Genomic DNA, 23,290 nt, shown 5'->3' with positions numbered 1-23,290 from the left:
GGCTGGCGCACATTGCATCACGAGGGGAAGGCAGGCAGAGGCCTTGGCTGCTAGCAGGACCGAGAAGGCACCCGCCTCCTGGTGGGTCCTCCTGTCGTTTACGGCAGCTTGGAGGAGGCCCCAAGGGAGGGCAATGGCGGGGACTGTCTCCTGACCTGGGCCCCGCTCTGCGCTCGGAGCTGGCTTTCCTGGGGCATGGTCCCCGCAGTCACTCGCACCAGGGAGGAAACGGAAAGACTGGTGTGTCAAGTGACACGGTCATGCCCACGCCGGTCCTGATATCTGATATCGCACCACGGACTCCCTCTCTGCCCGCGTGACCTGGGCTTTGTACTCTCACAGCAGGCAGTGCGGGGAGGCTCACGGGTGGAAAGGTTACAGGAACTCGGAGGCAGGAGCTCCTCAGGGCGTCAGGCTGAGGCCACAGGCCAGTGAGCCTTGAGCTCCACCTTCAATTATTCAGAGGACGCTTGTGTAGACGCCAGTGGAGCAGGGCAGCTGAGCATGCGCCCGGGGCATGGACGGTGTGGGTCCAAGAGCACCGCCTGGAGCTGAGCCCCGCCGGCCTCGGACACCGCGTCCCGTGTCCCTGGTGGCAGCGGTGGCCTCCTCTTCCAAGTTCCAGGAAAGAAGTCCACGTGGTGACCCTTAAACGCAGGCTCCTGGCCTCCCAGAACTGTGTGGCCAGGTTGGGCATCTGCATCAGGCGGTCATTGTGTGCTGGGAGCCCAGGCAGCCTGGGCGAGACTGCAGGGGACAGTGCGTGACCGCAGGTCAGTCCAGCTCGTGGGTGTGAGAGTCATGGTGCCTGAGTCTGGGGTCCTGCCTGCGGGGAGCAGACCCCTTGCTGTTGCTGCTGCTGCTGCTGCTGCTGCTGCTGCTGAAAGGTGGCAGAAACTCCCCCCAGGGCAACGACAGGCGGCCCTGCTGTGAGGGGAGAAAGTTGAGGGCGGAGGCGGGTCCTCACTGGGTCCTTTGGGAGCCAGGGCAGCTCGAGGGCCTGCAGCGAAGGTGGGCGTGCTTCCGCAGGAGTGGGAGCGGGTGCCTGTGATGTGCCAGGAGGGCCAGAGCAGGAGGGGAGGAGCAGCGTTCCTGCCTGCCTGGGGACCTGCTTGCGGAGCTCAACAGGAAATGTCTCAGCAGTAGGGGGGGGCCGCTGAGTGGAAGGCACCACAGCTTCAGCTTCCAACTGATGGTCCAGCCGGGGTTTTGTGCCGCCTCACGTTTGCGCCGTCAGAAGTCGTGATGAACCACGCTGGTGTTTTCTGTGGTGCCGTCTGGTTCAGTCACACTGGACTGTCCGGCCTCGCCAATCAGGGTGTTTCCTGCGCCTTGTGAGGGCAGCGGGTGTTCATGAGCTCCGGTGTGATGCGCAGGTTCCTCTGGGGAGGAGGAAGGAGGAGCACAGGGGCAGAAGGAGCCGTCACGTTCCTGCTGTAGTGCCCACGGAGCGTGTGTGTGGGCCCGCGCTTGCACCCTCTGCCGTGTGCCAGCAGCACTGACAGCTCGTGTCTGCGGGCGCCGTGCTGTCCAGCGGAGGCGGGGACACGTTTGTCAGTGCGATGGCAGGAACACGGGACACGCCTGTGCAGCACTGCCCGGTGACGTCTCCCAGGCTGGTGGCTAGGGGTCCGACGAGGGGAAACATCCTCAGAGATGTGCCCTGAGCTGTCACCACGCCCGGAGGCATGGGAAGCCTCCTCACAGTCCCCGCAAAGTGCCACGATTCACCTGTATCGGGGCTGCTGCTGGGCAGTGACACAGCGACGACGTGGACCGAGAGCGCGCGGCCTGGCCCCTCTCCACACCTGCCGGGGGATTTGGGGACCAAGCTCGAGGAGTGCTCCCCCCACCGGCACCGACTGTGCCTAGGGAACTGGGCTGCCCAAGAGAACAGAAACCAGAGGGAGCCGGCCGTCCCTGGGGCTGACCGCCAGGGACGAGGACAGTCTCTCAGCCTCTCAGCCACTCAGCCACGTCAGGAATGTGCACGGGTGTGCACGCGTCCCCGAGCCCACAGGACTCTGCGCCCTTGTTTAACCCTCACTGCGCTCCCCGTGTGCTAGTGAGGGGTTCTTGCCGGGAGGTGGGGGTGCTGACAGGGTGCCTGCCTCCCTCCCTCTGTCGCCTCTCTCTCCATCCGGGTCCCCTCCCCCACCTCCCCTCCACTCCCCCCATGGGATGTGCACAGGCTCCACCCCATCCCCTGGAGCTGCACCCTCGGGAGGGAGCGGGGAGGGCATAGCTTCTACATTAGAAACTGGATACCCAGAGCTGCCGGGGCCTCTGCGATCAGCCAGTGGCTCCCCGCCGCCCCCCTCCCTGCTCAGGACCCCCTGGCCCCCGGCCACGTCCATGTCACGTGGAAGACGTGAATCTTGCGCAGGGGGAGGGTGTGACCCCCGGGGCCTGGGGCAGCACAGGACTCCACTGCCAGGAGGGAGGGACGGTGGCATTTGGGCTGCGTTGGTCGGAGCTTCTGCTCAGGCTCGGCTGCTGGGCTTCCTTATGGCCTGGCGCCCTCTCGTGCTGCGCGCAGTGAACCGCCGTCGGTGTCCCTTCCAGCAGGTGAACGACGGCCTCACGCTCAGCGACCTCCCACTGCACATGCTCAACAACATCCTGTACAGATTCTCCGATGGCTGGGACATCGTGACACTGGGCCAGGTGACCCCGACCCTGTCTGCGCTCAGTGAGGACCGGCAGCTGTGGAAGCGGCTGTGTCAGTACCACTTTGCGGAGAAGCAGGTGAGTGTGGGGGCCCCTCAGAGCTTGTGCAGGACCCCGTGATTTCTCCTCGGAAGCTTGTGAAGTTCATTTTCCACGTTGGGGAGGGTCCGTGACGGCAGATGTGACCCAGCACAGATGGCAGAGCGAAGCAGGGCTTTCGGGTCCCCGGTCGGCACCAGGGCATCTGTTCCTTGCCCACCGGCCTCCGCCGCGCCGCATGCCCTGTAGGTGCTGTGCCCCCTGAACCCGAGCCTGTGCCCAGCAGCTGTACACGGCTCTCTGCGCTCCCCTCCCCGCAGCCCGTGCCTTCAGACCCAGTTCTGAGAACCGGCGACCTGCTGGCCGTTCCGGTTTGTTGTTGTGCCTCCGGGACCGGAGCTGGAGTCTCACGCATGTGAGGGGCAGGTGGGACGGTCAGGAACCAGGCCACCTGTCAGAGGCGGGTGTGGCTGCTGTGGGGACAGATGAGGGCAGTAGACAGAGCCTTGGATGTGTGCTCTCGGAGGACAGGGTGGTGGGTGTCCTTGAGAAAGGGCAGGTTGTGGTGTGCGTGAGGGTGCTGCAGCCACGCCGTGTCCCGGGGTTTCCCCAGCGGGCTGAGAGGATCCACGAGAGCACTGGGAGCAGAGTGCAGTTTCTGGGAGATTGTTGGTCCTCTGGAAGAACGTTCAGGAGAGCGTGAGGATGCGTCCGAGGCCAGGAGGGCGGCACAGCTCCTGGAGGAGGAGCTGGGGCTGGAGTGGCACAGGGAAGTGAGCGGGCCACCTGCCCTGGGGACCAGACGGAGTCCAGGGTGTAAGGGACCCACCAGGCCTGGCGCTGGAGGTTCTGGGCCGTCAGCTAAGCAAAGGGCCATTGGGTTTAGTTGGAGGCCTCTGTGACCCCAGAGAAAATGGTCAAGGTGGATTTGCTGTCGGAGAATCAGAGAAGTCCGGATGAATTTCAGCTGCGAGGAAAGACTGGGGTTCTATGGTCAGCATAGATGAGGGGTGTTGGATTCTTTGGAGGGAGCAGGGGGACAAGCCAGGGAAGGAGAGAGAAGGTTCTCCAGGATGGAGGCGGCAGGTGGGACTTGCCTTGGGCGCTGTCTCTGTGACGGTGGCAGAGCCCCAGGAGGGCACAGGTCTCCTGGGTGGGGATGCTGCCCTGTCCTGGTCCCATCTGATTTGATCCAGGTGAGTTGGATTTCAGGTAACTGTGTCGTGCACTCTGCTGCCTTGTGAAATCAAGCTGCACCTGATACCGTCTGTGAAAGCCACGTGCTGAACAGAGTTGTGTGTGTCCAGTTTTGTAGACACCTGATCGTTTCGGAGAAGGGCCACGTGGAGTGGAAGCTCATGTACTTTGTGCTGGAGAAGCACTACCCAACCCGGGAGCAGTACGGGGACACCCTGCACTTCTGCCGGCACTGCAGCATCCTCTTCTGGAAGGTGAGGCGGCTGGGCGGCTGCATCCTGGACACGGCTGTCCACTGTAGGCCCAACAGTAAGAAGATGGGAGTTTCCTTAGCGTCCCGGCAGGGGGACCAAGTCACGGAAGTAAAACGTACAACTTGGAGTCTGAATCAGAACGCGTTTCTGCCTTTGCTGGGCACTCGCTGGCAGGATGTGTCCCCGGGTTGGTGGGGCCCATGGCACCTGGTCCTGGGCCGGTGCCGGGTTCCTGCCGCATCTCCTGCCTGCGGTTCTGGATGCCCTACCGGCCCACAACTGGAGGGCAGGGGTGAACTGTCCTTTGTACACCTGTGTGGAGCCCGTTCGGAGCTGTCCCGGGACCCCTTGGAGGTGCCTCCACAGGCTCCCCCTCCAGGCCCAGCCCCCACAGCAGGGAGGGCACAGCCTTCCAGACACACAGGGGGTTTCCCGACTTACCTGAGGGAAACTGGACCAGAGTTTCCTGACTCACACTTGAACCCGAGTACCCAGTGTGCTGGGCGCCCAGCACCCTGTCACCTCCCGCCACGCAGACCCGGGGCTCTCCTGGGCCCTCCAGGCGGAGGTGAGCACGTGCACACCTGCCCTGGGCAGCCCCTCGTCTTCCTCACCTGCTGATACTCTGCATCTGGGACTGTGTGTTTATGTTGTGAGACTTCCACGGGAGGGTGGAGCTGACCCTGCTGAGGGTGACCCGGTGCGCGTCCCGTGTGCGGCATGGCCCTCTCGCGCTCTCCCGCCATCCGCTTCTACCTGGCCGATCCAGCCCTATCTGTTCACTTCTACCTGTGATTTGTTAGGTGGACCATATGGCAAGCCCTAGGTTGTCGGAAAAGAGAGGACTGCTTGAGATTTTTCTCATTTCACGTTATATTTACAGTAGTGTCACTTCTGGGTTTTCAGGTTATCCGTGGCAGTGAATGTAATGGTGTTGTTTGCTGTATTATTTTAATGGAGGTTTATTTACTCTGTGAAAGGTGGGCAGCGTCACGGATCCTTCCTGATGCCTCCTTGCTCCAGTTACATGCGATCGTGTTTCTGACTCGCTGGCTTACACTTTAGCAGGACTTCCTTCTCAGAACGGAAAAGACAGAACATGTCATGTGTCTTGCAGTGGCTGTCCTGTAGAACATGTTCTCTAGAACACAGTTCAAGAGCAGAGCATCTGTGAGCAGGCCCGTCCCTCCCTCGGTCTCATGTCTGTCAGAGGATGAGTGGGGCTCCAGGTGGGGGCAGAGGGGCCTGGGTCACCAGTCAAAGGGCACAGACAATAGTGTGATGGGGGCCGCGTGTCACACACGGCAGGTCCTTGTGGACAGAGAGGTGTTGGGGGCTCACCTGACAGGACCAGACTGACCTCTGTCTGCAGTCCCAGCACTGATGCCAACCCACCACGGTGTGTCCCCTGATGCCGTTGGAGCGGGTCCCTGCATGCGATCTGGTCTCAGGGCCCCTTGCTCAGTGCCTACACTGGGGGCCCTGCTCCTTCCTCCTGCCTGTTCTGCAGCTGAGTGTCTGGACCGCCCCCCCCCCCCCCCCGCAGCTCCAGGGAGAGTGGTGTCAGGTTGGGGGGGGGGGCTGTTGGGAGCCAGACAGAGTCCAGGTACTGCCTGGGACCATGTCACCTGTCTTGGGGTGTCTGCCACCAGAGATCAGATTGAGTAGAGGCCAGTGTTGATGACACTGCAGGTCTGGGGCTCTGGGTGGGAGTGGGAGTGATTACAGCCGGCTGTGCCTGTGTGCAGGAGGTTCCCGGGCCGCCTCGTGCACTCTGCCTCCACGATGCAGTGACCATACGCTGGTATCCAGCCCCAGGTCCCTGCAGCCCGGCCCACACGTGCCGGGCGGGTGGTGGTCTCCTTCCTCTTGACCCCAGTGGGTGGTGGGCGGGTGGCCACGAGGCTCCTGGCACCTGTGGGATCTAGTTCACTTGATTCAGCAGCAGGCGCTCAGCTGTGAGGGAAGGAACAAAGGGCTTTCCTAAACCTGTTGTAAACCTTTCAGTACAAAACGTACGTGGAAACACCAGCTCTGCTTTGCGTGTTCTAGTGAACAGTCCCGAAGAGCTTGGGCACCGAGTGGTCAGTGGAGGTGGATGTGGAAACGGGCATCTTTGTCGCTGCCACAGGACCATCTTCAAGTCAGGGGGTCCTCGGTGCTGCCACCCACGCTCGCTTTAACGATACGTGTGTGGCCTGGTCTAATCACCCGATGGTTCCCGTTAACACTCAAACACCTGTTATCAGAGCCAGTGTTCAGTGCAGCCCACTCTCTCGCTCGCTCTAATGCTGGTTTTCCTTTCTCTCCCGCCCCTGCCCGCACTCCTCCCGGTTCTTTCTCCACGATCTCGAAGGACTGCCGCCTTGCTTTGTTGTTCAAGGTACCTCCGTGCTAGACCAGGCCTGTGTCGCGTCCCATGCATGCTCCCCACCGACCGGCTGGCCTGGGCTCCCAGCATGCGTGGGGCCTGCGGCCAGCGGTGGGCTCCTGCCCGCTCCGGCCCCACCAGGGTCCAGGGAAGACCCTGCAGGCCAGCGCTCGAGCGGCAGGCTCAGCCGGAGAGGAAATCGTAGACTAGTCCTTAGACCTCCCGCGCAGGTGCTGCCCTGGCGTGGCCGAGGGCTCCCATCGGCCTGGGCTCTCAGTCCACAGAAAGCCTGTGTCCTTAGTCCTCTGTCCTGTTAGGTGTGACCCTGGTCCCCAGCTGCACGCTGCCTGCGAGCTGATGGGCGTGGGCCTGACCCCACGGGGCAGGGTGGGAGCAGAGCGGCTGTGGGGGAACACAGCGTGTGGCGCCAGGCCAGGGAGGCAGAAACCCCCGGCCCCTATCTCTTCTGACAAACTGCCGTGGCCCGTGTACTTCCCACGTGTTGTGACGGGGCAGCTGCTGGGTGCTGACGCCTCTCCCTCCCCCCGCAGGACTCGGGGCACCCCTGCACGGCCGCCGACCCCGACAGCTGCTTCATGCCTGTGTCTCCACAGCACTTCATCGACCTGTTCCGGTTCTGAAGGTGCCGTCGCTGCGGGAGGGGCATCAACACCGGGTGGCACCCACACCAGGCAGCAGCCAGCGGTGAGGATAGGGACATGAGGACGAGGACGACGTGGAGAACGCTCCCCCGTGTGGCCAGGGCTGTGGGGCTGGTTTCAGTTTCAAAGGGGGTCAGGGCACCCAAGCAAACGCATTTCTACTCTCTCCTCTAGAAAGTCCTTTTCATCCAAGTCTACTAAAATTGGCAACTTTGCAGATTTATAAGTACGGTTCAGTCAGATTCTGGATTTTTAGCACCACACTGTGTGCTGAGCTGACACTAACAGCTAATGCTGTTCTTTCTAACTGTCCAATGATAGTTTCCTGATTTCGTAGTCATGAGAGGCAGGGGACAGAGTAAGTGAGCCTTGTAGATACCGGGTGCAGAGTATTTATTTTTCTTCGTGTGTGTTAACTGCACTGGCTGTGTCCAAGCGAACCCTCTGCGCATTGAACCTCGGGAGACGTGTGGTGTCTCTGTGTTCGGTGGTCGGGCTGTGAACTCTGCACAGCTTCGTGGCCGGCAGAGGCGGTGGTGGGGTGCTCCTGGTGAACCACGGGGCAGCAGCCGGCCACGGAGCATGCGCCACGGCAAGGAGGAGGAGGGACAGCCCTCGGCCTCGACTGCCCTGTACTGGAGCTCCTTTTACAGACAGAGTAATAAATCTTGTCTGTCTACCGATGGAGCTTCTGTTTTGCATCTTTCTGGAAAAGTGTGAGTGATTTTGATATCATTTATTTAAACTTTTAAAAAAGATTGCCTTATTTTTAAAATAATGCACGTCTATTTTAGATAATTTTGAAAATAAAGGTGTTAAAAAAGAATATAAAAATCCCCCATAATCCTGCCCCTGGAGGGGCCTGCTGTCTCTTGCCAGAAAGGATGTTGCCACCCCCACCCGCTGTTGGAGAGAAACACATCGTGGATTCCGATCTTTCAGTAGTGTCAGGGACCACCCGCCCCCCCCCCCGCGGAATCATTTCTACTTTGTCCTTTAGTGTTTGTTCCTGCCAAGTGTATTGGAATGGTTTGCAGTTTTGCGTGCTTGTAAGTAAAGATTCTGCACCTTCGGTGTCCTGTCCTGTATTGTCCTGATGCTGGGGGCACAGCTTGTACGCGGTGCACAGTCGCTTCCCGCGGAATGGCCGTGGAGCCCAGGATGTCTGTGTCTTGTGTGAGAGCTTCTCATGGAGCGTAAGCCTCCGTTTACCGTTTTCACTTTATGAGCAACCGTTTTCTCAACAGCATTTTGAAAGCATGGTTTTCATTGGTTGCTCAGCACCATCCAGACCGGTCTTTGTTGTCAGGGCCCGCGGGCTGTGCAGCTGGTACCTCCTCAAGACAAACGTGTCGAAGGATGTTTTCAGACTGTCCTGTGAACAGAAGTTGTCACAACCGGAGACAACGGTGTTGAGTCCCTAAGGACGGCCACCCCCACGTCCTGTTCCCTCGGCGCTTTTCCTAAGGGAAGGACGAGGCGTGGCGACATTTCCTTTTCTTTGTCGGCCATTCGCTTCTGCTTTTGGTCAGTTACCTAACGTGTACCTTTTGCCTGTTGCCTTTTGTATTAATTTCTTCTAAAGAGGATATTGAAGTTTGGGCTCTTTTCCCCAAACAATGGTGATGGTGTCGCAGGGACAGGAGCACAGCCTGTCTCTGCACAGGGGACGCAGTCAGACCCAGACCTGGGATGCGCGAGGCCCAGGTGCGTGCGCGAGGCCCAGGTGCGTGCGCGAGCCCGGCCCGAGCTAGTGGCAATCTCAGCCGTGTCCAGGAAGACACGGAGTTGAGGCCGCGGACTAAGGCAGCAACAGCCACGTGGAGGCACAGATCCATCCTCCAGGATGGGGCGAGACGCAGAGTGGTCGTAAATCCACACCCTGGAATGCAGGTACTTGGGAATTCCGGTCTGTGGAGAGCCTTCCAGAGCATGGGACGGTGAGACATGAGGGCATGGACAGCTGGAGACCCTGCAGTCAGTCTCATGTGCCTTTGGTCCCGAGACGGGGTGTGCATGAGGTGAGCCCTGTGGGCACTGCCAGCCCAGGAAGCCCATCCAGACGCAGCCCCACTTTGCCCGTCTCAAGGCACAGAAAGATGTTTCTCACCCGGTGTGGACACAGAGGACCGAGGTGGTCCCTGTCACAGTTCAGCAGGTGGCACTGTTGACTGTTGAGGCCTTGGTCCTGAGAAGTAGGTCTGCTGTGAGACCGTATTCGAGGATCTGACTGCGTCTGACGTGTGCCGTGCGTGAATGCTGCCATTGTCCTGCTGTGCAGACACCTGTGTAAAACATGTGTTCGCTTGTGTCCTCTGACCTTGCTGAACCCCTGACTCGGCCCAGAGCAGTTGTGTAGATTCCTTACGAGCAGCGACACGCGTCCCCATCCTCGGCAGCGGGGAATACGGACTGGAACTGCCAGGTTAACAGCAGGGTGTAGATATCTGTCGTCTCTCTCGTGAGGGTGGCTGCGAGGTCAGCTGTGTGCTTTCTGCAGACGCCTCTATCAGGTTGAGGGTGAGGCTTCCAGTTCTACTTTTTGGGGAGTTTTTAAATTATGAGTATTGGACTCTGTCAAGTGTTTTTTCTGCATCTGTTGAGATCATGTGGTTTCATCCTTCATCCTATTTGGGTATCACATTGGCTAATTTAAGATTTTATCTTTAATCCCTACCCTCAGCGTGGGGCTCCAGCTCAACCACCAGCTGAGCCCGCCAGGCGCCCACATCCCTTGATCTCTGCAGGTTGCACCACCCTTGCACTGCGACCTGAGGCCCTGCGTACATGGTTGTGGGTTTGGGTCTTCCGGCGTCAGGTGCAGGGTTTTTTGTAAGAGGCCTCAGTCTGCACGTTGTCGTGCTGCCTGGTTTGGGCACCAGGGTGAAGACGGCTTCCGAGAATGACCTTGCCCTGGAAGTGGTCCAGCTACCCTTTGGTGGAAGGGTGTGTGGAGGACTCATGTTAATTCTCCTTTAAACATTGGGTAGAACTCCATGTGAGTCGTGGCTCCTGAGAAGCTTCCCTGTCGGAAAACCTGCTCCCTGTCAGAGGATAAGGCTGCCCGGTTCTGCGTGTCTGCTTGGAGCTCCTCTCCCGAGGAGCCTGCGCTTCAGCAACGGCCAGAATGCTTTCTCCACAGTCACTGCCAGTGATGGGTGCTGCCCTCTGAAAATCAGTTTGAAGAGGCAGAAGGTCGGGGCGCCTGGGTGGCTCAGTCGGTTGAGCATCTGACTTCGGCTCAGGTCATCATCTTACAGTTCGTGAGTTCAAGCCCCACGTCGGTTCTGTGCTGACAGCTCGGAGCCTGGAGCCCTTCGGATTCTGTGTCTTCCTCTTTCTGCCCCTCCTCACTCATGCACTCTCTCAAAAAATGAATAAATTTAAAAAATTTGTAAAAAAACAAAAAAAAAACCCAAAAGCGCTCATGGTTTATGAAACATCACATCACTTCCTTCATGAACTGTGTGTGCAAATCATGCTCCACCCCTCCTCCTCCCTCCTCCCCACCTTGCGTGCCATCAGACACTGCGCAGTGACCCACCAGAGGGTGTGCACAGACACGAGGAAGGCCGTCAGGACCTACCCGCCCTGGGCGCCCGCCTGCCAGCACCCTCCGGGCTGACAGTGTCCGTTTCCACCCGGTTCTCAGTGCAGCCTTGCCCGTCTGTTGTCCTGCACAGGTTCCTGGCATGTAGACACCAGTGTCCCCGTGACTGACCTGAGTGGATGTCTCTGGAGCCCCGAGGGTGGCGTGGCAGCAGGTGTTGTCCCACAGACCACCCGCGTTGGAAGAGGTGGGTGACCCCGCCGTGTGTCCCTCGCCGTCCTGTCCTCTCACCCAGGGTCAGGCCTGCAGCAAGTGCTGCAGCCAAGAACTGGCTTGTGGCCCTCGGCCAGAGAGGAGCCAGGAGGCAGCTCTCCAGGCACCTGGACTCCTCCGACCAACACTGCTCTTCTGTTTGGGATACGACCTGCCACGTCATGCTGTGTTTTGTTTTTTTGGAATAAAAAAAAAAATCACTTTTATTTGGTAGTCATTTTGAGGAATTTGCGCGGGTAAATACAACCACCTTTCTACTCTTTATGCAAAAAATTCCAGTGTCATTTTTAAAACTTTAATTATGGTAAAATACACACAAAATTCATAATCTTAACCACTGGTAAGTGTCCACGGGCATTAAGTACATTCAGATTGAACAGCCACCACCACTGTCCCCTTCCAGAACTTTCCACCTTCCCAGACTGAAACTCTGTCCCCATTAAACGCTGACTTCTGGTCCCAAGCCCCTGGCACTGCCATCTACTGTCTCCGTGGATGACCTACCCTGGATACATACAATACCTGGATTCACACAGCATCTGTCCCTTTGTGACTGCCTTTTTCACTTAAAATAATGTCCTCAAGGTCCATCTGTGTTGTAGTAGGTGTGAGAGTTTCCTGACTCTTTAAAGCTAAATAATATCCTGTCGTTTTGTTCATCTGTGGACAGACACTTGGTGGCTTACACTTTTTGACTGCTGTGAACATGGGTGTGTAAATATGTCCTCAAGAATGGGGCACCTGGGCATCCAAATTGGCCATGAGGAGGTCAAACTTTCACTCTTTGCAGATGACATGATACTGTATATGGAAAACCCAAAAGATTCCACCAAAAAACTGCTAGAATTGATTCATGAATTCAGCAAAGTTGCAGGATATAAAATCAACGCACAGAAATCAGTTGCATTCCTATACGCCAACAATGGAGTGACAGAGAAATCAAGGAATCCCATTTACAGTTGCACAAAAAACCATAAAATACCTAGGAATAAATCCAACCAAAGAGGTGAAAAATCCATACGCTGAAAACTATAGAAAGCTTATGAAAGAAATTGAAGGCACAAAAAAATGGAAAAAGATTCCATGCTCCTGGATAGGAAGAACAAATACCGTTAAAGGGTCGATACTACCCAAAGCAATCTACATATTCAGTGCAATCCCATCAAAGTAACACCAGCATTTTTCACAGAGCTAGAACAAATAATCCTGAAATTTGTATGGAACCAGAAAAGTCCCCAAATAGCCAAAGCAATCTTGAAAAAGAAAACCAAAGCAGGAGGCATCACAATCCCAGACTTCAAGCTATACTACAAAGCCGTCATCATCAAGACAGTATGGGACTGGCACAAGAACAGACACTCAGATCAATGGAACAGAATAGAGAACCCAGAAATGGACCCACAAGCGTATGGCCAACTAACCTTTGACAAAGCAGGAAAGAATATCCAATGGAATAAAGATGGTATCTTCAGCAAGTGGTGCTGGGAACACTGGACAGCGACATGCAGAAGAATGAACCTGGACCACTTCCTTACACCGTACACAAAAATAAACTCAAAATGGATGAAAGACCTCAATGTCAGACAGGGAGCCATCAAAATCCTCGAGGAGACAGCAGGCAAAAACCTCTTTGATCTTGGCCACAGCAACTCCTTACTCAACACGTCTCCAGAGGCAAGGGAAACAAAAGCAAAAATGAACTACTGGGACCTCATCAAAATAAAAAGCTTCTGCACAGCGAAAGAAACAATCAGCAAAACTAAAAGGCAACCGATAGAATGGGAAAAGATATTTGCAAATGACGTATCAGATAAAGGGTTAGTATCCAAAGTCTACAAAGAACTTATCAAACTCAGCATCCAGAGAACAAATAATCCAAGGAAGAAATGGGCAAAATACATGAATAGACACTTCTCCAAAGAAGACATCCAGATGGCCAACCGACACATGAAAAAATGCTCAACATGACTCGTCATCAGGGAAATACAAATCAAAACCACAAGGAGATACCATCTGACACCTGTCAGAATGACTAACATTAACAACTCAGGCACAACAGATATGGGCGAGGATGCGGAGAGAGGATCTCTTTTGCATTGTTGGTGGGAAAGCAAGCTGGTGCAGCCACTCTGGAAAACAGTATGGAGGTTCCTCAAAAAACTAAAAATAGAACTACCCTACGACCCAGCAATTGCACTACTAGGTATTTATCCAAGGGATACAGATGTGCTGTTTCGAAGGGACACATGCACCCCAACGTTTATAGCAGCACTATCAACAACAGCCAAAGTATGGAAAGAGCCCAAGCATCCATTGATGGATGAATGGATAAAGAGATGTGTGGTATATATATATACAATGGAGTATTACTTGGCAATTAAAAAGAATGAAATCTTGCCATTTGCAACTACGTGGATGGAACTGGAGGGTATTATGCTAAGTGAAATTAGAGAAAGACAAAACTCATATGACTTCACTCATATGAGGACTTTAAGAGACAAAACAGATGAACATACGGGAAGGGAAACAAAAATAATATAAAAACAGGGAGGGGGACAAAACAGAAGAGACTCCTAAATATGGAAAACAAACTGAGGGTTACTGGAGGGATTGTGGGAGCGGGGCTGGACTAAATGGGTAAGGGGCACTAAGGAATCTACTCCTGAAATCATTGTTGCATTATATGCTATCTAATTTGGATGTAAATAAAAAAAAAAAAAAACAAAAACAGGGCGCCCTGGGTGGCTCAGTTGAGCGTCCGACTTCTGTTCAGGTCATGATCTCATGGTTTGTGGGTTCAAGCCCCACGTCGGGCTCTGTGCCGACAGCTCAGAGCCTGGTTCCTGCTTCAGATTTTGTGTCTTCCTCTTTCTCTGCCCCTCCCCCGCTCATCCTCTGTCTCTCTCAAAAATATGTAATATTAAAAAAAAGTTTAAGATTCTGTTTTGACTCCTTTGGATAAATACCCAGAAACAGAACTGCTGGATCAGTTGCTAATTGTGTTAATCCTGTTTTGAGGAAGTGCTGTACTGTGTTCCCCAGACACTGTACCATTTCATACCCTGCCAACAATGCCAAAGCGGTCCGGCTTCTCCATATTCTTCCCACACTTGTCACCTTCTGAGGTTGGTGTTCGTTCCTGTACAGTAACCACCCTAACGGGCATGAGGTGTCTTGGTGGTTTGGATTCGCATGTCCCTGATGAAGAGTGATGTTGAGCACCTTTCCATGTGTCCGCTGGCATGTGTGTGTCATGTTTGGAGAGAGGGCTATTCAAGTCCTCTGCCCACGTTTTAGTGAAGTTGTATTTTTGTTGTCTAGCTGCAGGAGTTCTACCTATATTCTGGATACTCCTTACAGGTCTGTGACTTGAAGATCCTGCCCCACTGTGCGGGTTGTCTTCTCATGGTTATGTCTTTGATGCTTACATTTGGCAATTTAATGGAGCCCATTTCTCTCTTTCTCCTGTTGTTGGCTGACCTTTTCATCTCTGTAGAGATCACTGACAAATCCAAGGTCATGAAACTCTCTCCCTGCTTTTGCCCAGGGCTTTTAGTTTTATTTAGCTTTTGTGTTTAGGCATTTGGTGAAAGGTATGGTGGAAGGTAAGAGCCTGACTTCATTCTTTCATGTGTGGACATCCGGTTTTCCGAGCACCATTTGTTGAAAACACTGCCCTTTCTGTCCCTGTATGGTGTTGGCACCCTTGTCTAAAATCATGGTGTGAGGGTTTCTTCCCAGGCTCTCTGTTCTACTCATTGGTCTCTATTGGTCTAAATGTGTTCTTATGCCAGGACCAAACTATTTTCATTACTGTAGCATTTTACAGAGAGAGAGTGCATACAAGTAGGGGAGGGGCAGAGGGAGCCCCTCTCTCTCCCTCCCAAGAGGGAGGGAAGAATCCCAAGCAGGCTCCGTGCTCAGCCCAGAGCCTGACATGAGGCCCAGTCCCACAACCCAAGATCCTGGAATCATAACCTGAGCTGAAATCAAGAGTTGGACACTCAACCAAGCCACCCAGGTGCCCTTTCATAGTGCGTTTTGAAATCAGGATGTGTGTGTCCTCCAACTTTGTTCTTTTTCAGGATTGTTTTGGCTACTTGGGATCCCTTGAGATTCCATGTAAATTTTACCATCTTTTTTGTTTCTGCAAAAAAATGCCATGGGATTTTGATGAGATTGCATTTAATCTATAGATCAATCTGGTGGTGCTACCATCTTAATATGAAGTCTTACACCCACAAGCACAGGGGGGTCTATGTATCTGTGTCTCCTCTAATTTCTTTAAGCCACGTTTTGTAGTTTTCGGTGTACAATACTTAGCCGCTGCCATTGCGTTTATTCTTAAGTATTTTATTCTTTGTTCCTTTTATAAATGAAATATTCTTAATTGCCTTTTGTGATTTCTCATTGTTAGTGTGTATAAATAGATGCATCTGTTGTTTTGATACTGATTTTTTATCCTTCAACTTTCCTGAGCTTGTTTATTACACTTTTTGGTGGTTTTTGGTTTTCTTCTTTTTTTTTTTTTTTTTGTCTTGGAAGAATCTTTAGGGTTTTCTACAAATAAGATCATGTTATCTATAAACATAATTTTGCGTCTTCCTCCAATTAGGATGCCTTTTATTTCTTGTCTAAGTGCTGTGGCAAAGACTTTCAGTGCTATGTGGAGAAGGAGTGGTGAGAGAGGGTCCTTGTCTCACTCTGGATCTTAGAGGAAAAGCTCTTGGTCTTTTGTCAATAAGGAGGATGTTAGTTGTGGGCTTTTATGTCCCTTTGTAAGATCAGGCAGAATTCTATCTTAGAGTATTTTTTTTTTTTTTTTTTTTTTTTACCAAGTGGCTTTTCTCCATTGGTTGAAATGATCATGTTTTTCCCTTCTCTCTGTTAACGTGTATGGTAAATTGATTTACCACTCAGTGGATTTTATCCCTTACTGAAAGTGGAGGGATTGATGTTTTTTGCACTGTACCCTGGAGTTTCCAATTTCCTCCTTCAATTCTATCACTGTTTGCTGCAGGTGTGATTATCGATCTTCTTGATGAATTCTCAACTGTTTTCTTTATTTAAACAACGTGAAGATGATAAAATTATAGGATGTCTGTGATTGACTTTAATGTTTTTGGTCAGTCAGGGGCACCTTGATAAAACAAAATGGGGTCATCACTGGCCGAATGGGTGGGTACACACAGGACTTTATACCCAGGCTTAGCAGACTTGTGTAGACATTCTGGGCTTTGTGGGCTACATGCTGCCTTACCCCCAAGGGCTTGGCTGCGACACCGCGATGCAGGCAGCCTCCCCACGAGTGACTGTGCCACGTGCCAGACTTTGTGGACACAGAAACATGCATTTCATAGACTTTCCATGTGTTGTGATATAGGATTCTTTTAAGTGTTTTCACCATTTAAAAATGTAAAAATAATTCCTGTGGGCCATGCAAAAACAGGTGGTGGGCCAAATTTAGCTAGTAGGCAGTAGTTTGCCAACCCATTACTTATAGAAGAGAAAAGTATGTTTGATATTTTCCATTTTACTTTTGCAATAAAAAAAACAGGTAACAGGTATTTCAAAAAGTATATGTCCACTGTAAAAAGCTTTCTTAAAAAGCCAATCCACAGAAAATTTTAAATGCTACCCATAATTCTACTTGAGGTAATTATTCATATTTGGATACATTTTCCCAATATTTTTATGTTACTTTTGAAGACACATAAGCTCCCAAACATAAAGTGAGGGAGACAGGAGGACGTGGTGCCCTCCTGGAGCATCCAGAGTTGAGTGTCTCCACAGGGATGGTTTCTCCTCTGGTTCCTGGGAAAGTTGGCTTCATGTGCTTTCATGTGTTGAGCTTGGAGATTTCTTTCAGAACAGAAATTCTTGGTGTCTCTCCATTTACCCTACTGACCAGTTCTGAAGTCTCCAGGGAGGAGAATTCTGAAATTCTAGTGATTGGGGGGTGGGGGGAACCCACTTCTCCAAACTCCATTGGAGTGAATGGTATTCCCCTTCCACTTCCAGACTTGTTCAGCTTTCTTGAAAATAAACTTTGCACTTTTTAAAATCCTATAAATATTTTCCTAAAACTCTAACACTGATCTTGACTTAGTAAGGAAATCACAGTCAATAGAAGTAATCCCAAAGAGATCAGTAATAATGAGTTGTTTGGAAAGCTGAAATTATACACAGCCTTTATCACCAAATGAAAACATCTCCTCTGCAATTCTGGAAAACCATGTTAAGACCATTTCTAATTGCATACGTTTATCCATCCAAATGAACATCCTTCTTGCGCAGCACGGCTGCTGCCGAGGTGGACCTGAGAATCCGGGCCAACAGACGGAGGTTATAAGGGCCTGGCGACATGATCGGAACCTCTGGAGACCCACCACCAGACTACAGGTGGGAGGCAGCCTGGCCGACAGCAGAGAACGACTCTGAGTGTCCGACCCCTGCATGGGTACGTCCTGATGATGGCGCCCACCCAGGATGGTGGAAAGGGACACAGCCTCCAGCATGGAAGACCTGCCTCCACTGCTTGGGGAAACTTAACCCTAACTTACCATGTCTAACATTTATGAGTTTTTACCAAGCCAGATACGATTCATACACCATATCCTGGTTTTGAGGAAAAAGAAGCTAAAAAGACATTTTTCAGCCACATGGAAAACTCTACTTGAATAATTTTGTTGTGCCTGTGATACAGTGGTGGTTCAGGGGAATATCATTTTTAGATGTGTATACTGACAGCATTTAGGATTGAAATGTCATGATGTCTGTAGTTTACATCTAAATGCTTAAATGAATCGCTCTCTAAATGTTGAAAAGTGACTTGGTAGCTGGCCGGGCTGTCAGATGGCCTGTCACAGAAAGTGCTTCCTTTTTACATGAAAAGGGAAGAGCCCAGGGTGGAAGTCCCCGAGATCGCCGCATGAACGTCCTTCGATCCGTGGAGGAGGAACGTGGTGCTGGTTCAATCAGAGACCGTGGGTGAGAGGCCAGGATGCAGACCCGGAGGTGGGGGAGGCTTGCAGCAGAGCCAAAGGTGCCCGTTGAGGAGAACGGATTCCGTCCCAGCAGGTCCTCAGCTGTGGTGGAGCCCGGCTCCCCCGGAAGGAGATGTGCACGGAACTGCGTTCACAGCGGGGCGGATGGTGTAGGGCAGGCCTTCAAAACCAAGGACGTAACCGGGCTGTGTGGGTGACCGCCATCTTACTTACGGAAAGGTGCCACCAATGCTTCATTGAGAAAGTCAAAGAATACTCGGAAGAGAAAGGGTTTGAGCTGAAAGTCTTACTGGCAGATGACGCACCTGACGAGCCTATATTTTCACCTCTAGATACAAGCGCACACAACCTCACTGCTTCAACCCCTGGGCCTGGGCAGCTGGCTGGTCACAGCCACTTGTGCGCACTGTGACTTTGTTCCACCCGCACACGGTGCAGACCCTGATCTGGACACAACGTGCCGGAGGAAGGCCTTGCTGCTGCTGACCCCACCACAGTGCTGGAACCAGAGCCTGTGCTCCCAGGGCCAGCCTGGTGCGACCAAAGCACAATGGAGCTGCCAGCACGAGGTGACGAGATAGGGGAGCTCTGAGGGTTTAGGAGGGCCTGCCAAGTGCCCTGTAGAGGGACACCGGGATGCCCAGGCGCTCCCGACACCCACCGAGGGGCTCCGATTGCACAGGCACCTGACGGCAGTTACTAAAAGGACCCTCGATGGAAGTCAGTATCCAAGCCGGCCCTGCGGTCACCCCAAGGTCATAGCCTCTGCAGCCACACTCCCAGGAGCAAAGAAATGACAGTTTCACTCCTGTGTTCTCCCAACCAGATGGCCATTAGTGGCCTGAGGCCGCGTCACTGCCCTCACTGCGACTGCCCTGTCTGGTCGTCACAGAAAGAAGAGTCAGCACAGCACAGTGGGGGTGTTTTGAGAAAGACGACACTCCCGTGACTCCTCCCACAGCGTGTTGTTATGATCATCACTGTGCCTAGTTTATAAATTACCTGGGCCGGGAGCCCAGCATCTTGTGACCAGCCCTCCTGGGACCTGAGCCGTGGCCAGGTGGGAGCCCCTGTGAACCCCTTGTACTGAGGATACAATGCCTCAGTGTGGCCCAGGCTGGGCCCGTGAATGGATCCTGTGGGAGCCCAGCTCCAGGGAACCGACGTCTAGAACCAGCAAGGACCTGCCCGCGGCCAGCCTGACAGCAGACGAGTCCTCCGCGGCCAGCCAACCCACGCGTGGACGGGGACGGCTCCCCGGCCCCTAGGAGCCCACTGAATCGCTCAGGGAATGTCTGACGCCGCCTCATCAGAGGTTTGCCCTGCTTTTGCAACAGAACCCACCCCGGGGGTTCAGCTCCTCACCCGAGGGACGGTGGTGAACATTTATTGAAAAGTATCCCATCATTAGAAAAGCGGTCTTAGCCAATTAGTCTTCGTGGCTTACTGAATAGTGCGCCACCTGCTGGTCTTTTATACAGGCAAAGAAAGACCCACTGAGGAATAAGCAGAAAAACCAGGAAACCAGGAGTAAGCAGGAGAAGAGAGCGGGCAGAGGAAGCTCCCAGGATGCACGGGGACCCCCGCACTGCAGGCAGGTTTGGGGGGCAGCTGGGACGTGGCCCCACCGGTGAGGCAGGGTGTGGACGACCAGGGTGATGGGACATGGACTGGCTCTCCACTGAGACAAGGAAGGGAAACTCCAGAGGCCGCAACCGCCACTCGGGACACCCATGGATAGGGAAGGAAATCAGTGCCCCCACCCCCCGTGCCTTCCCCAAAGTGCCTGCTCCCTGAGACCCACGGATCTCCCGCGTGCTTCCCCAGCTCTTGAAGTACGTACCTGTCTCCTCTGACACGGGCCACCTTCTCAAAGACTTATGTCTAAGGGATGGTCATCTTTTTAAAAGATAAAGGTGCTGGGGCACCTGGGTGGCTCAGTCAGCTGAGTGTCCCACTCAGGGCATGATCTCACGGTTCGTGGGTTTGAGCCCCATATCAGGCTCTGTGCTGACAGCTCAGTCTGGAACCTGCTTCAGATTCTGTGTCTCCCTCTTTCTCTGGCCCCCCACCCCGCACCCCACTCTCTCTGAAAAACAGGTGATTAAGTAAAACTGTTGCGGATGTGTTTCTGATGCTTCGCTACATGAAGGGAAAGACTGCTTATTACGACGCTTTTATCTTTAAGCCCCAGAGCACGCACACCCCTCCCCCACGCACAGGTGCTGCGACCTGGCTCCTGACAGACCGAGGGCAGAAAAAGGCAGATATGCAAAAGATACATCTTGGAAACTTAGGTTGAAATTGGCATTTATTTATGAAAAAGTCTACACGTACTGTTTGCATTTTAAAATGAGGTTTAAGGTATCCAGAAAAGTGCCATTAGCTTTATAGTGGTTAAAGTCACCGGAGCATTTACCTTGGAGTAGACGCCAATAGTCATGCAAACTAATAATGAAAGAGGAAGTTGATTTTCTTTTTTAAAAAACCTCAGCATTAAGAATGGATTCTAACTTTCTTTGAAGCCACTCACTTTCCTTTAAAAAAACCAGCAACAGGAGGAGCACAGACCACTTGCTCTTTACACAGTGAAGGTGCGTGTTCACAGGCTGCAAACAAAACCCCACGTCAAAACCACATTCTCTTTAACCTGTGAACCACACAAAGTTGCTTTGGTAAATTCTTATCAAGGAAAAATACTTTTCTCCCAAAGCACGTCAATAAATATATTAAAAACCACAAACATACTTATTTTCATGTAATCAGATGCAACAGAAGAGTTTATTTTTACATTAATCTTTGCAGACAGGAAAAATGATTTACAGTGCACGCTCCACTTCCCATCTGGCTTTGTCTTCAGATTTGAGAAACAGTATTATGAAGGAGGAGGTTGCCAACCCCACGTCACAGACTTCCACAGCGGTGAGTGACAGGCACTTAGCATCCCCACATGACTCTGCAGCGGCCCACAGGGTGCGACTCACACCTGCCGGCCGGGACCCCCCCCCCCCCCCCCCCCCAAACGAGGCAGCTTCGCAGAGCCTCGGACACAGTGTTTATTTCCCCGGGCCTCTGGCTCCCGCTGCAGAATCCTTGCATAAACCCGCCACCGTGGGCATAGCTGGAGGGGACGCGGGGTGGCGGCCTAGCTACTGACCCATTTACCTGAGGAAACAAGCTTTCCCTGCAACGCGAAACCCCCGGCATTTCGAGGTTCTAACACAAACTGGACTAAACACCGCTAAAACGTGCCCCCCTTTCCAGACTTGGTCAGGTAAGCTCCTTGTTCAGTTAGCACAAGACGGGAGAAAGACAGCTACATGGATAGAGGACAGACGGACACTGTTCCCCCTTGGGAGTCCTGCCGTCAGGCCCGCGCGGTGACCCCCAAGAAGGTTAAACGAGCAGCACGGAGGAGGACAGTGTTTTTCACGAGAGGTATGCACAGTGTAACTGGAGGTTTTTGTTTTTAACCCAAACAACCCCTATGCCTTTTCTTTCAAACCACGTTACCTAAGACAGACTGGAGTGCCACCTGCCGTGGAGACCTGTGTGGCCTCCCTTCGAACACCCAACACCTGGACATCACAGAGAGGCACTTGCAGTGTTTTATACAGTTTAAACTCCATCAGCAAGTCAGGATTTGCCAGACACAAGAGTGTCTAAACTCAGTGGCTAAACGGATCCACACGTTATGGTTCCTTAACCTGCAATCAGAGAATGTGAAGATCAAGCCATGAAGTTCAAGACCAGTGAGAGGCACGCTTGGTCACCAGCCAGGGCGCACGCGGGTCGAGACCACAGCCACCACCCAGCACGCACACGCGACCCCTCCTCCCAGGGCACAAGACGAAGACGTGTGCACGTGGTGGCATTTCACGCTTGACCAAACGTAGCCTCTGCTTTCCCGGTATCTAAAATGAGAAGAAGTTCAACTTGCTGGGTTAACCGGGTTAAATGCAACTGAACGTGACCTCGGGAAGACTGGTCTGGCGCCCGGATGACAGACTCCTGCTGACGGGAGGATGGCGCAGCTGCTACGGTCTCGAGAGTCACAGAGGCGCACGGGTGCCACATGCGGGGGGCGGGGGACATGATGAAGACCGCGCGAGGCGGCTCCGCGGCCAGACGCCAAGCTGTGGGGGCTGTCGTGGGGCCGCCTCGGATGCACACACACCCTCTGGGGGCCCCCGCCAAGCCCGCAGAGGGGGACAGTCCAAATGTGGGCACGCAGAGGAGAGCCCCTGCCGTCCACACGAAAGGCCCGGACGCCCCGACGCAAACGGACACACCGGGAATCACCAGACCGAGAGCCCGCACGCCACCAGAGGGGCTGCGCGGGCCCCTCCGGGGGGCGGCGTGCCCGCAGGTCACTCCAGCTCCTCCCAGTCGTCGGTCAGGTGGCCTCGGCTCTGCCGTCGGATGCCAACCAGCTTCCCGGCCGACCGGAGGCTCCAGCGCGAGCTGTTCCCCGAGCTGGCCAGGCTGGTGTATTTGCTGCAGCCGCCAGCGCCCTCCTCCCAGCCCGGCCCGGACAGGCGGCCGCTCGCGGGGTCGCCTGGCCCAGCGCTCACGTCCTCCAGAGCAAGTCGGGGAGGCTCCCAGCCTTCGATCTCATCTGGCTTCTTCGACTGTATGTTCTGTTTTAAACCCAAATTGTCCCAAAATCCCGATTTCTTCTCTGTCTTCAGCTCTTCCCTCAGCCGTAAGTTAGCTCTGCGGGAGACAAGAGGGCAAGTGTCGGTGGCCACGGCCCTCAGGGCCTCAAGCAGGGTCTGCTGTATGCACAGAACATTCTTTGGTGAAAACTTTAAATCATTTAGAAGGTGAACACAAACCTACAGTGTCAAACTTGAAAGTCAGAAAAGAAAACTTAGTCCCTACACGTCAGAGAAACCAAAGGCCGTTATTTTAAGAAGACAGGCCAGGCGGCACACAGGCAGAGAGCTGGCTCCCAGGGAGACACTCGAGCGTTTTGAGTGCAACAAGAAACGCGGGGTCAAATTCAGAAACACAGGGATGGACATTCCTCTTATCAAATCGGTCTTCAGCAGGCTTATCACACTTAGCAGGCTTGGCTGAAGCACTGAGTGGGGAACTCGTGGAAACCATGCCCCGTGAAGACAGGACGCTGCGGCAGGGGGGGGTGGGGGGTGGGGGGTGGGGGGGCGGCGCAGAGCACCAGGATGTGTGCGTTGGGGGCTGGTCCCACAGCCGGACTGGACCGAGGGGCCCGTGCACACAGTCCAGCCATGGGAGCGTGCGGA

General features: G+C 53.6%; 2 protein-coding genes across 13 annotated transcripts in view; one reads left to right on the top strand and one right to left on the bottom strand.

Annotated features, from left to right (window-relative positions):
* FBXO25 (F-box protein 25) overlaps positions 1-8,910 on the top strand; it is a 52,362-nt gene extending 43,452 nt beyond the window's left edge. For 6 of the 12 annotated variants that reach the window (XM_049631846.1, XM_049631843.1, XM_049631845.1 and 3 more), the window contains 4 exons: positions 2,566-2,748; positions 4,017-4,160; positions 6,517-6,543; positions 7,083-8,910. In XM_049631846.1, coding sequence (XP_049487803.1) covers positions 2,566-2,748; positions 4,017-4,160; positions 6,517-6,543; positions 7,083-7,172 — 444 coding nt within the window. In that variant the 3' untranslated portion in view covers positions 7,173-8,910. The remainder of the gene's footprint in view (positions 1-2,565; positions 2,749-4,016; positions 4,161-6,516; positions 6,544-7,082) is intronic. The other 6 variants (XM_049631839.1, XM_049631840.1, XM_049631847.1 and 3 more) reach the window with 4 other exon arrangements.
* Positions 8,911-20,316: 11,406 nt separating this feature from the next.
* The window catches only part of TDRP (testis development related protein), a 40,555-nt gene continuing 37,581 nt past the window's right edge, over positions 20,317-23,290 (bottom strand). Inside the window, exon 4 of the mRNA XM_049631851.1 lies at positions 20,317-22,739. Within this exon, the coding sequence (XP_049487808.1) occupies positions 22,394-22,739 (346 nt within the window). The 3' untranslated portion in view covers positions 20,317-22,393. The remainder of the gene's footprint in view (positions 22,740-23,290) is intronic.

This window comes from Panthera uncia, chromosome B1 (assembly GCF_023721935.1).
Source record: "Panthera uncia isolate 11264 chromosome B1, Puncia_PCG_1.0, whole genome shotgun sequence".
NCBI classification, from domain to species: domain Eukaryota; kingdom Metazoa; phylum Chordata; class Mammalia; order Carnivora; family Felidae; genus Panthera; species Panthera uncia.
Note: the sequence above shows the minus strand (reverse complement) of the source record. Positions and strands in the feature narration are given on the sequence as shown.